Genomic DNA, 13,682 nt, shown 5'->3' on the forward strand with positions numbered 1-13,682 from the left:
TTGTCAGAAAAGTTTACAGATGGAATATCCGAAATGAATACGTACGAATCAACTGATAAAGCAAGCTTCTTTTTCTCAAGTTAATTTTTCAAGGATATCTATTTCTTCCTATAGTTTATCTGATATTATATTGTAGTGTCTGTGTGTGACGCTCTAAGATGAAAATAACCGAGTTGGTTGTACTCTAAACTTTATTAACAAGTAAAAAATGAAAGTTTACACGTACTTCATGAATATGAAAAAGACAATAATTATTGTGAATTAATTCACGCTTTTCACTGCGGCGCAATTAGAAAATGAAGTAGATATATATCTAAAAGAGAGAGGACACACGTAGAGACACTGTGCAGAACCATTTCGTCCGTGAAGAAATGCTGCAAAGTGTACGTAAACAGTAGAATGTGTTTAATATATACTAAAATATCGCATTAATTTGAATTCACGAATTGAAAACAGTGCTACGGCTGTTCTTTTGTCGACGGGACTTTTTGGAAATCTTAGCAGATGCCCCGTTTCCTTCTTAGCTATTGCAAAACCTCTTCGGTTTTGCGCTTTTCACATTGGCGATTAGAAGAAGATACATATTAAACGCGCGTATTAGTCCTCGCAACTTTCGGTTACAGTGTTACACATAGGGTACTCTTTTTTTTTATGGTAGAACGATAAAACATTTCACAATAAATAGAACTATACTTATAATTCTGAATATATAGCACGTATACGTATAACGTCAGGAGTCAGGACGCGTTCAGGATTTTCGGCTTTAAAACGTATCTTCTTGTTTAACATTGCCGATCAATATGTTGTCGTTACGATGTCACCCTGAGGCACCTTCTAAAATAAGCATAAAACTATATTTGCGACTCTCGCGTGGACTTCCGTAAGATGTTGTCGATACTAAACATCGTCATTTTGGCGATACGTCCCGAGGAATCAGTACATTCGGTTTCGGTATCTCTCGCCACGACGTTCTCTTCGTTCGTTTCAACGACCTCACGTTGCTCCTCTTGATGTCTCATTGACGTGGATAAGAGTTCGGTCGATACCTGCAATCAGAGCACCGTGCTTCAGCGGTGTTATCAGAAATTCTTCATTAACTTGCTTCCCAACTCGAGTATTTAGGTACGACACTACGACGTGTTCGAGCTGGGAAACCGGCATCGGAGAGCTGAGAGATAATCATCACGCAGAATCCCTCCCTCGCGAAGAGGTTAAAGCGCTGTACCGGTAATCCTACGAGCTCCGGTCTCCCCTGAGCGATCACTCGTCGCCGTCTCGTCCTCCTGCGCCTGTAATTGCCGTGCTCGAACATCTCGCTGGCGGACGGGTCTAGGGTCCAGTAGCTTCCCTTCCCGGCCGTCTGATCCTCGTCGTCGTCCGCGCTCGTCCGGTCCCGCGGTACCTTCACGAAGCAGTCGTTTAGGCTGAGATTGTGCCGTATGCTGTTCTGCCAGCCCTGCCGGTTCTCCCTGTAGTAGGGGAACCGGTCCATGATGAACTTGTAAATCCCGGCGAGCGTCAGCCGTCGCCTCGGCGACGAGTTGATCGCCATCGCGATCAGGGCGATGTAGGAGTACGGTGGTTTCTCGTGTTGCGGCGCGGTCTTGTAGCCGATCGGAGGTCTCGCTAGGACCGGCCAGGACGTTAACGACGCTTGGCAAAGGGCCGGCCACGCGATATCCGCGCGCAGCATCTCCGGGACCATGTTGGTGAGCTCGTACGCACGTTTCGCGGGAAACGTATTCTTGTCGATCGGGAGGATGCACCAATACTCTTGGCATCGAGCGCGCAGGCCGCACGATTGATCGTTCGCGAGGAGACCGTGAACCTCGGGACAACTGTTGGGCTGCATCGAGACGTCCTTTCGCGAACGTCTTTTATAACAAACTTTTTTTTTCCGACGACGCGCCGCGCGGTTGTCCTGTCAGGATGTTCTGTTCGCGACGCGTTCCCAAGGAACCGTGAAATAAAAGTTACATCACGTTCTGTCTCTGCCTCTTCCTCTTCACGCGACGAAAACTAAGAGACGCACCGTTGAATTCCACCGTGTATTCCCGCGGGGAACGGAGTCGCGGATCGCACTGATGGGGTAATCATCGAGGGACAGGACGCAACGAGGCAAACCCTGTCGATCAGGGGCGCGGACTCGCCCGGGACTCCCAGTTGCCCTAACGAAGGAGCGTTGTTTAATTTGACACGTGGGGAATCATAGAGGTTGGCTCAACCCCGCCCATCGGCGGTTTTCCAGGGAACTCTCGTTTACGCTCTCGTGGGGAGGAGATTACCTATCCGGGACCGCACTACGTGTTTTATTGCTGTTTACACATATGCTGTTTCAACACCCACGCCGGCAGTAACCGCGCCAATATATAAACAGTGTTGCGATAATTATATCGAGGCCGAACGGCTTCTCGGAACGGTCTCTTCCTCCTAGCCGGTCCTCCTTTTCACGATCGACGCGACCGAAGACGCGCACGTATACGGAGTGTTAAGAGAAATAGAGAAAAAAGACCAGAAGTCACCGAAAGTCGCTTCTAACTTTCTCACAAGACCGATTTTTCGATCCACGTCGATTGAATGTTATTTAGTAATGTCTACATTCCTCTTTGGATAAGTTAATATATATGTAAATCAGGCAAGAATGAGTAACTACATTAAAGTGTAAAATGTATAGATAATGTAGGTTGTATGATATTTCTAATTTAACATGTGATTATGATAATGTGATCGGAATTATTTCTGAATGAAGAGATAAATATGATGATTATTAATTTCTTCTCTTTCTTAAAAATTTTATAGAGAAAGGATTGAACACAGAATCGTATATAAATTACATTTATTTCAATATAAAACGAGGGGTCTATCGCACTTCAAAAAAGTGTACATCTATTGCCGAAAACAGCGATAAATTCCACATTTCTGCAGTTATTATTTTTATGTCCTATATTGCCTAAATACTGCCTTTATTACCGTTATTTATATATAGATACCTAATAATTTACATATATATATAATGCATAATGAAATTTGGAACAAATCTACTATGGTACTTAATTTTGTTTATGTTAGATACAGTTAAAGCGCGATATCAGTAAATGCACATACATTTATACTAGTCGCACAGATCAAAGCATGGGCGTAGGAATATTTGGACGGAGCGTAAGATATTTTCTTAGACGAGGGGAGTGAAGTCTAAGGGGGTAGGGAAAATCCATCTTGGTCCATCTTGGTTGATCAGATTTTGCGTACATATAGCACACGATATATCTATTTTCATGTCCCGTTGACGTGATTTTAACCGAAGTATCACTGCGATTTAAGGTTACTTATTCTGTAAATGAATATAGAATACACGTAATCTTATCGTTATTTCGTGTGATTAACTACGATCATATTTTTCCTTTCCCCTTTGGTTTCAACTCCGCGGAAATATGCTCTGTCCAGATATTTCAACGTCCATGAGTCAAAGCATACATATATTACGGATTTAAAATAACCTACTTAACATAAAATGTTAAATAACTTAAAACAATACCTAAATTATTGCATTAGGTTCATTATTTTAGGTTCGTATTTTGTGTAAGATGCTTTGACTATAGTAAATGTATATATTCACGGAGATCATACCTTTACCGCGTGACATTTATATTACATAGCCGTAAAAAAGTTGAAAATATTAAAATATAAACTGATTATTTACCCATTTTTAACTCTGATACACGACAGAATACTAAAATTCTCGCTAAAACTAATTAACGTATCAAGAAAATTATTAATTACAGTTATTGCAAACACAGTAGCAAGCACAAGAGCGATTTTGATGGCGATATTAAGGTCTATTTTCTATTTCTGCACTAGTTCAGCTATTCCCGTTGTATTGCTTATTTATTTTTTGTTTATTTCTTCTATTGCTGCTTTATAAAACACTATTACTTTTTATTTCCGCCTATTGCCGTGTACTGCCTATACTGTTGCCTTTTTTCGCCTAATATTACCGCTTATTTTCCAATATTGCCTAATTATTTCCTTGTTTTTGCCGTTTATTGCCTAAAATTTGTACACCTATTGCCGAGTGCGATAGACGCCTCGGCGGTATAAAATAAAAGCGTCAGATTTCAATTTTCTTCACTTGTCTGCGTTGCTCGTCAAATCCCGTAGTATTATCTCCTGGGCTGCTGGATTGTCCTTCGGTACCTATGCATGTTAATTTTTTAAACAAATGTCATTAAGACATATTATATATATCTAGTATTTAAGTAAAACATATACTGCATATATATATATATATATATGTAAATTTTATCAATTTATCGATTAATAAATAGAATTTAAAATAATTTTGAATGAAACGAGAAAGAGAAGATTAATAATACGTGTTAACAACATTCTGGACTGCGAATATTTTAATTGGAATATTTGCGTTCGTGTAGCGCTGAAAGAATCTCGCGAATTTCACGCGATAATTAATGACATTTAATTAGTCGTACGTCACTTTACAATCGCGACGGATGTAACATTAAAAAAAAACTTGCTACTGTGACGAAATTTTTTCTGCATAAGTTACGGGAGCGAACAAATCGAACGGCATAACGAGTCGGCGGATGTAAGATCGCACGTTAGTCGCGTCGGTTTAGGATTCTCCTTGTAGCAAATTAATCCCGGGCTTACCGCTTTCGTATAATAAATACGAAAGCTACGAGGGAAGAGAGAAAGTGCCTTGTATGTGCGTACCATATGTCCGGCTCTGTTGACCCAATACATCCTAAAGTTATCTTGAGCCTTGAAATAGCCCTCGACGATGTTTTCAACGACGAGCGGACGTCTAGCGGAGTTTTTCCAGGTGTCGGCGTTTTTCCATTTTAGTTTTTCGACCCAGAGAAGAGTGCCTGAAATATAACATATATAATATATGATGAGGACTTGAGAGCAGAGAGCAGTGTGAGAACATTGGAAGAAGGATGTACGAGCTCACAACATGTAATCTAAGCACATAATATGAACTGGATAGTGACGGTATAATCGGATACGTGCAGATGATTCCACGAAAAAGATGATTTAAAGCAGAATACAATTTTTCAATACGCGCAAGTTCATTTTCAAAATAATAAACTTAATGGTAGCTTTTAAGCTCAAAACTTGAGTAATTTTCAAACTATTAAAATCTCATTAAAATGCGAATAAAAATATTCAGCCTGTTTAAAAAAATTTTTAAGGTGCCGAGTACGTTGATTTCTAAATCATCCGTGTCAAACGTGAATCAGAAAATAAAGTAACGACTTACCCGGTGTATCGACAATTAGATCCATATGTCCAGTGTACACAAATACGTTCAATTTGGTTTCATTAAGTAACATTTCCACTAAAACAAAATTTACATTTATTAGTAACCAGATTGTATTATAAAATGCACGTATTATGCAGAGTAATAATCCTTTATATCACAAATATATTCGATTTAAGAATAAAGCGAATGTATTTAATCGCAGCAGTTGACAGTTTATACATCTAAGCAACGTAGTTGTGTTGATTCATGAATTCGTATGCTCATCGAAACTGATTCAACAATTTTTTAAAAGCCTACTGCAAGTTGTCGAGCTTACATATATTGCTAAACTCTGCTTGGAAATAACACACAACTATTTCTATCAATTAATTTACATCAATTTTATCCTTTCGCTTTCGATGCAATGACGTTCTAATCAATACACCAGACTATAATACCTATGTTAATGACGGGCTTCATAAAATCTTCTCCCAAGTACGCGAAAACAGCGGCGGATTGGCTGCCATGAGTGGCTTTGATACCTAGCGCTTTCCTTACCGGACCGTTCATCAAATTTTCGAGTGAGACATCGTCATCAGATTGACCGAGATATCGATACATGCCACCTGCAATTATACAAAGAAAAAAAAATGCCTAGTAATATAATACGTATGATGTTCTGAAAACAGAAATGTTGTAAAACATTAAGAGTGTCCTCTGTATTTAAATATTGTTATTAAAAATGGAATCAAAATTTGAAATCTTTAATCTTGAGAAATTATATAATAATTATTCACTTGTATATATACTTTTAAATATCAAGGGCGATGCAATCAACGAATTCGGATTCGTCTTTGTAAGAATATTGTAAAAGTCAACATTGTAAGTCTCCTGTAAAACGACCTGTTGCGTATTAGCCCACTCTGTAGTCGCTCGTGTCCATTCGCCACGCTTGACGTTGGCACTCGTCCTTTCTGCTGCACTGGAAATTCTGTTAAAACCTTCCGTGTCAACCATACCCTGCAAAGCACAGTTTTCGAAGAGTTTGATAAAAAGTGCTTTGTGTAAATAAGATGAGGGGAACGTTCGTGCGCAAGATCAATGTAAAGAAAGAATGAGAAATGAGGGAGGAATAAAACATTATTGGATCTCGTGGCCTGATTTACGTTGCGTATGTTTTTTTCTCTCGGTGGGGTATTATTTATTATTGCACGTGCTTTTTTAAATTTAATAAATATGACCTCGTACGCAGGTGTTACAATGGCGATAAATAATCGAATTTATATACCGTGCTGAGTAGAAATGGTGCCCACGTCAATACGGAGTCGATAGGAGAGATCCAAGCGTCCCCGAGAGCGACTCCCTTTAGATTACTCTTGATGGTGCCAGCTTTCTGAGCCTGCGGAACATTCATGATACTTGTTTTTAGATACGTGAATTTCACGTGACAGTCTCTTACAAGAAATTAGAGTTATTTCATCGTATTTGCCACGATGCCATTACCGCCACGATTTCGACATTATCTGCACGTTTCTCAACTATCAGATGACAACATATAAATATTATGGTTGTATACATGTATGTAATGTTTTTCTCGTCATCATCTTAAATGTTTCTGTGGTTTTTGATTGTACAAAAATGTGTCCCGGAAATCAACTCCTCGTTTTTAAGGAACGAATCCTACGATTTAATAAGAATTTCTTCTCATCACACTTTTTGAGATTTTAATATCGTCGATTTAAATAGAACAAATTCTTTCCTTTTGTTATTTTTTTTTTAATTAGTGTTTGTGTTTGCTTACTCGATCCCAGACTAACGCAAACTCCGCCCCCATTTTTCCGCCGTACGATTCGGTCGTGATATACGTCGGGACATTCTCGAATTTCGGCAATTTCTTGTAGAATCCTCGCATGCATTCTACAAGATCCTTCGCGATCTGTGTGTTTGTCTTTGTCAATGCCGATCCGGTTTCGACGTAACTGTAGCCAGTACCGACAGGATTATCGATGAAGAGAACATTATAGTCCTTGACCTATAAATAAATTATCCACTGAATTATAAATCTATAAGTTTAGTCGAGTGAATCTACAAATTTGAAGGTACAAATTTTAAAAAGTTTACATCTTTATCTACATTTGCTATATTCTTTGCGCGTAGAATTGCTTTTTCTCTTTGGTTGTATCAACAACCATCAACTGTGATGTAAATATTTCAACGAGTTATCTCAACAATTAAATATTTATAACGTACGACTGGATATTACGCTAAATTCCGAACAAAATCTACTTTTGTATATAATTTCTTATACCCAAGTGTAATTCCTTGGATTCAGTTTCACATCGAGCGGCCCTAATTCCTCGAAATTTCCAAAACTGGTCGAAGATCCGCCCGGTCCACCTTGCAACCAGATGACTAACGGGCTATTGTAATATGAATTAACGTTTGCCGTAGTATAATAGAGCCACCAGAACATATTCGCCTTGGGACGCACTTGAACGTAATCCCATTCTTGTTCCCCAGGGCCGAACCCCTTTTTTCCTTTAAAAAAATTGTTAATCACTAATTTAGGATATTTAGATAAATAATTGTGTATAGCAAGAACGCGACGCGACATCGCTGTTAATCCTTGGATGTGTTTGTCCCTACTGTTCTTATAACGACAAAGTACTTCTTCTTTTACTTCTTTATTTATATTATTTAGAACATCAGAAAAAAATTCAAGGGTATAATAGCATATATCGGCAAGTCATTTCAGGAACTACACAAACGTGAGAGAATATTTTTTTTACAATTTAAATAAATAGCGTAATATTTGTGATATATTAGATTGGAATTACATTATCTCCTGCACCGATCGAGCTTCAAGGCGAGGAAGCGTCTCAGCTATTAACAATGATTCGAAAGTCGGTGACGTAAAGACGAGTAGCTGAAACGTGTGTTTGCCAAGCAAAGACCTAGGTAAATTTGCGAAGTCTTAAAAGAAATCGCAGAGTAAACGTTTTCCGCGTCGCTATGGTAAAAGCTAGGAATGCAACGGTCGAACACTTTGTCATTTACCTGCACTAAAATTCGACAAACTAGCGGCAAGTAAAAATGTGTGCGTGAAGCATGGCTTAAAATTTAACGGCCCAATCTGTGCTATAACTGCGTTCTATATAAGAGTTGAAGAGAGAAGAGAATATTACATAAACATTACGCGTTCGTGTAACATTCCAAAAATATCTTGTCAAAAAGATAACGGTGAGTTGGGGAAACACAGCTTTATCTAACGTTTTCATTATCTAAAATTAGTCGAGTCACGTAATCGCTCTTATTAATGCAAGCCTGCCGTCGATATACTGACCAAGCTCGATCGATTCTTTATCTTTCAAGATCACTGGAGTTGAGCTATTACATTTTTATTTATAGAGAGCTGCGCGAGAGTATATGTATATACAAACAAGATATGTACATACGTGACAATTTGTATAATTTCTCATCAGACATTTTTTTTTGACACATGTTTATACTGTTTATAGACGTAACATGTTATTTCTACACAGGAACTGTCGGCAGCACTGTTTGTCAAATTTTGATGACTGTCTAAATTTCTATAAACCTAGAATGTAGGTCTATGCGTAATTAATGTATTTCATACACTCAAATATTTCCACTTATCCTAAATCCACTTTCGAAAGTTTCAACTGTTACGAAATCTATCATTGACATAACGTACGTTTACCTTGCCATTTGTGTGTTTGTATTGCATTATCGCGTGACGACGGTGACTGTATGACAAAATTTATTGCACCGATGATTGTCTCATCTTACCAATACTGCCGGAAACAAAGCACAACACGGCGAAAGGGTAAACAAGTGGACCCCACATTGTCTCGTCTCTCTTGCAACCTTTCGGAAACTACGTGCCGCGAGAATCTTCATATATATATATATATATATACATACATATGATTTTATTGTCTTTTATCTGTCATGAATGTAGATTAGATATACGTACACGTGATAATCATCATACAATTTATATCAGTTGCATTCTATTGCTTCGATTTCAATCTTTTGTCTCGCCCGGCTTTGTCATCTTCAGTTAATCTTTAAAAGTTGATCAGCCAGACAATCTATTTCTTTACCATATTTATCGATTTGATAATGGAGATAGATAATGGATTGCAATCGCGATTTCTTTATTTGCAATATCGAATGCTATATGTAGTTTTATACAGAATATCTCTATTTCTCGCCAAGCATAATTTTTTAAAAACACTACTGAAGAAGAATTTATCATTATTTATTACTTTTGCGTTTAAATTCATTTATTTGTTTCCGCGAAAAAAATCGTACAGTTATAATTTTCAAACAACTTTTATTAAACTAAAAATCTGCTGAAAAGAAACGTCATAAAATTAAACATTAAACTGTTTAGGTTTTTTTTTTCTACTATACATTACCAAGTATGTGACAACGTGTGTGGCTCATACAGTTTTACATTTTTGTTTTAAATTTTGATTATCCATTTAGATATTATTGCCATGTGTCAAAGTTCTCATACAAAGCCTCAAATATATATTGAATGATAACGTCACTGAGAATGCTCTCAATAGCATTCATATTTGATTGCATTAAGCTTTTAAGTAAAACGCATTCGCGATTCTTACAAGTGTTACTCCACTTTAGCGATATCTGGGTATTGAGAGATAGCTACCAGAGTGCGTAACGCCAAACGGCGACGATTCAGAAGACCGATAGAAGGATTTAGCATTCCGCGTGTGGTACATAGGCGCATCGACCGCGGGAAATAGTTACGAAGGAGAAAGTAGCGCCGTCATCGTTCAAGCATTCGGTCGTACGCGACGATATAAAAAGAAAAAGAGAAAAAATGAGGAAGATTGCGAAGAAAAAAAAAACCAAGGCATCAAGACGCGACGAAACGAGGAGAGTAGGGAGACGCGGGAGACGAACGAGAAAGAGAGAGCAGGACGCGTTCTATCCTCCTTTTATTAATTTGATTGTCCCGTTACCGTTCGCGAAATCGTCGACCCAAATTGACTTTCCATGCTCGGGCTTTAACGACGTCCGACGGGAAAACGGGAGGACGAATAAGTCGACTTCCTGCCGCCGGCGCCGATTTCAGGGATACTCGGCCGCGTCGCGTCCGAGAAGAAAGCTCGCAACAACGGCACGAACTCGTTAGTCGTTACGTCATTACGAAGGAAAAAAAGGGTAGAGAGGAAGTTATCGAAGCGATTTTATACAATGACGTCCCGCTCGAATTTGGCAAAAAGTGAAAAAAAATCTCTCGTCGCGAACGTCTCTTTTGTTCTCAGAGGGATTTTTGCGAAAGAGAGGTGCGTGATCCATTCGCACGTTTTCACGTGCATACATACACACGCGCGCACGCGCTCGTCAAATGCCGCTAATTGACATTCGTGTCATGCGCTACGTAAAAAAAGCACGCGCTCCTCAAGCCCGGTACGGTATTCCTGACAGGTTTTTCAGTCTATTGCTACTCCGGAAATTATCGGCGAGGCATGAAAAGGCCGCGTAGACTCTCTCGATGCTGTCGAAATCGAGAACGCGCGGCCTGTAGCACCGAGCGCCTTGCGTAGCTAGTCCATCTGTTTATTCAGCGAACGACCGTTTAAACGTTCGCGGTTACGTGATAGCGTAGAAGTAAAACGCGAATGAAATCTGCAATGTACGTCGCGTGCGTACGTGATTTTCTTAATTCGTCCGCGGCGAGGAAAAAATCTATTCGAGGGAATCGATCCAAGTCGGAGGAGAGGAGAGCCTCGCGCGGATCTCCCGGCGCAATAAAATTGACTCGTTAGCGACCTAATTGAGCATCGACAAGCGGTATCCGAGCAATTAGACAGATCCATCAACTCCGTGGATGTTCCGTATGGCCGAATCCGGGTAATAAAGAGATAACAGAAATAATAGCCGGCAGCAGGATGCGCGTATATGAGAGAAAGAGAGGGAGAGGGACGTTAATGAGCGGCTTGATCAACGATCGCTCGTTCCTCGCGGTCCTCAAAGTCGGCGAATCGTTACGGGAAACGCTCGTAGCTTCCCATTATGCAAATTTATTCGCAGATAACGCTAATTAATACACCGCCGTTGACGGTGTTGACGTATCGTTCCGTGTCCCAGGCGGCTCTGTTTGCAGCTGGCGACTTGGCGCGTCTCTCGGCGTACCCCGTCTCGGCTTGCCAGAAGGCGTGCTTTTCGCGAAGACACGTATCCGGCCCAATCTGTATCCGACTTGCGCGCGTAAACAAACCATTAAAATTCGCCAGAAATATACGTTTGCTCGGTGCGGCGCGACGGCCTGTTGGACGTGTCTGTTTTACGCCTCGAGAATAAAGGGGTGAAGCCTTCGCGACGCTAAAGTCGCGAAGCATCTTGAATAAAATATACATTGTGTTGATAAATGTTATTATTATATATATATATATATGTATATAGATAATGTAAATTATACATATCATACATGTCTATTTTCCTAGGTTTCCTAGATTAGACTAAATATTACTTAGCCGTATCGCACGCACGAGTGAGTGCGCGAAACGCACGACGTCGAAGGCGAATCGCCGGAAGAGAAGATTCCGCTTCCTCTATCATTATGATGAGAGAAATGGTCGCAAATAACGCGATCGTATCTTGTTTTATCGCCTGGAAAAGCCTTAATGCGAGCCGGTTAATGATCGTTAATATAAACCGTTGGGACACGGTTCGGTGACGATAACGTCCTTCCGATATGACCCGCGTAACTTTCCTTTTGACATAACGCGATTGCGATTTATTGGCATGCAGAGAGATGGGATACGCGATCGCAATTGTCAAGTCGCTTCACGATTGTCATCGATCTATCCTGCCTGAAATATTGCGGCAATCGGCTGTCACGGGTCAGCGAAGTCTGAAAGTCTTTCGATCTAGCCCGCGAGCACGTCAATCCGCGCGCACACGCGACGATCCAATACACAATACGCTCTATATGATATATCGCGCGAATACGCGAAACGTTTCGCGTTCATACGTAACGACGCGGATGACCGAGTTGTGTAACGTGCCAGCAGAATCGCCCGCAGGAGAACCGTTAATGGATTTCGAATGAGACAAAGTGCCTAAGCCAGACTTCCTGGTGGGAAAGTATATAGCTTTTTTTTCTTGTCATTTTTACAAATAATGGCATTGGGTGCGCGGCACAATTTGTTTTCGTCGCCGCGTAAAAAAAGGAGGACGCGCAGATTCTAATATTGATAAACTATACACGCGAGTATCGACAAATTACGCGTGAGAAGACCTCTGTCAATGCCTGGGTAATAATAATATTTTACGTTTCTACGCGTGTAAAATGACGTTTTTACGCGAAGCTTCGGCGGCGCGAGCAGCGCGGAGGTGAAATCTTTGACTCCACAGGAACGTCGACTTCTTTGTCAGCGAAAATTCATTACTACGAGGATGATCTCGGAGTAAATCTCAATTAATTCAAGTCGGTTGCTACCTCATCCGTAGTAATGAATACAACCTTATATTAAATCCTCTCTACCGTGCAATGGTTCGCAATGATTACTACTTTGTATATAAATGCGGAAAGAAAGCGGGCTCTCCGTGACGCCGCGGCCGGTTTTCGCAAATCTTCTCGATAGTGTATCGCGAAATTGTATCGCAACTAATCTTCACGTTGTCGTTTAATTATTTTAATTATTTTAATACCACTCAGACCGAAAGTTTTTTATACTCGGCGTATCTTTTTTTTTTCCAAGTTCTTCGGAGAGATTCGGAGATGTCGGCAACTCAAACTACTATGTATTTAACGAGGACGTACCGTCCAATATTTGTGCTCGCCTAGCATCGATGTTTTATCTGCTTTAACAAGCTTTAAACGAATTGAACACAACACACGCGAGTCTTGTCCCGATCGTCTTGTGGCAGTAACAGAAATTGCACATTCTCGAGACACAGAGTGAAAGTAACCGATTCGATTATCTCCTTCAAGACAAAAAAATCGAAAAGGCAGCTGCCGCTGACATCGTATCGGAAGAAAGTCAAAGTAATTCCATCGTGAGGCCCGGGTATAACGACTCTCGCAGTTTCACGCTTCTCGCGTCTCTCCTGCGCGACCAAAAAAAAAGTCGAAAATATTCTTCGTGTGCGCCAAGTTTCCAAATTAAACGTAACGTGACGAGATTGTACTTGCAGGAGGAAAAGAATATTTCTGTCAGTTTTGCACGTGTCTAAAGTCTAACGTAATTTTCTTAGGGCCACTTCGCGACCGAACTCCGATTAACGTAATCGTTGATTAAATGGATGCCAAAATGACAAAATACGTAGTATGACCACGTTGTATTTCTGGCGATATAATCGTTCTAACCCAATCTTTCGTTACATATCTTTTCGTGTATTGTAGAAAAGAAGTGAT

The 13,682-nt window shown here is 40.1% G+C and overlaps 2 protein-coding genes across 3 annotated transcripts; both read right to left on the minus strand.

Moving 5' to 3' along the window:
* Window positions 1–173: 173 nt before the first annotated feature.
* On the minus strand, window positions 174–2,317 carry LOC139813109 (uncharacterized). The gene is made up of 2 exons (XM_071778436.1): window positions 1,226–2,317; window positions 174–1,046 (listed from the first exon to the last, which is right to left on the minus strand). The coding sequence occupies exons 1-2, from the start codon at window positions 1,850–1,852 to the stop codon at window positions 852–854; spliced, it is 822 nt and encodes a 273-aa protein (XP_071634537.1). The 5' UTR covers window positions 1,853–2,317; the 3' UTR covers window positions 174–851.
* A 502-nt stretch (window positions 2,318–2,819) lies between these two features.
* On the minus strand, window positions 2,820–9,160 carry LOC139813208 (retinoid-inducible serine carboxypeptidase). Of its 2 annotated transcripts, none has more exons than XM_071778585.1 (9): window positions 9,074–9,160; window positions 7,572–7,801; window positions 7,065–7,295; window positions 6,552–6,662; window positions 6,073–6,283; window positions 5,722–5,889; window positions 5,282–5,359; window positions 4,732–4,886; window positions 2,820–4,194 (listed from the first exon to the last, which is right to left on the minus strand). In XM_071778585.1, the coding sequence occupies exons 1-9, from the start codon at window positions 9,129–9,131 to the stop codon at window positions 4,126–4,128; spliced, it is 1,311 nt and encodes a 436-aa protein (XP_071634686.1). In that variant the 5' UTR covers window positions 9,132–9,160; the 3' UTR covers window positions 2,820–4,125. The 2 variants fall into 2 exon arrangements, with proteins under 2 accessions (XP_071634686.1, XP_071634687.1); XM_071778586.1 differs by lacking the exon at window positions 9,074–9,160 and adding an exon at window positions 8,719–9,042.
* Window positions 9,161–13,682: the final 4,522 nt, after the last annotated feature.

This window comes from Temnothorax longispinosus, chromosome 5 (assembly GCF_030848805.1).
Source record: "Temnothorax longispinosus isolate EJ_2023e chromosome 5, Tlon_JGU_v1, whole genome shotgun sequence".
NCBI lineage: Eukaryota > Metazoa > Arthropoda > Insecta > Hymenoptera > Formicidae > Temnothorax > Temnothorax longispinosus.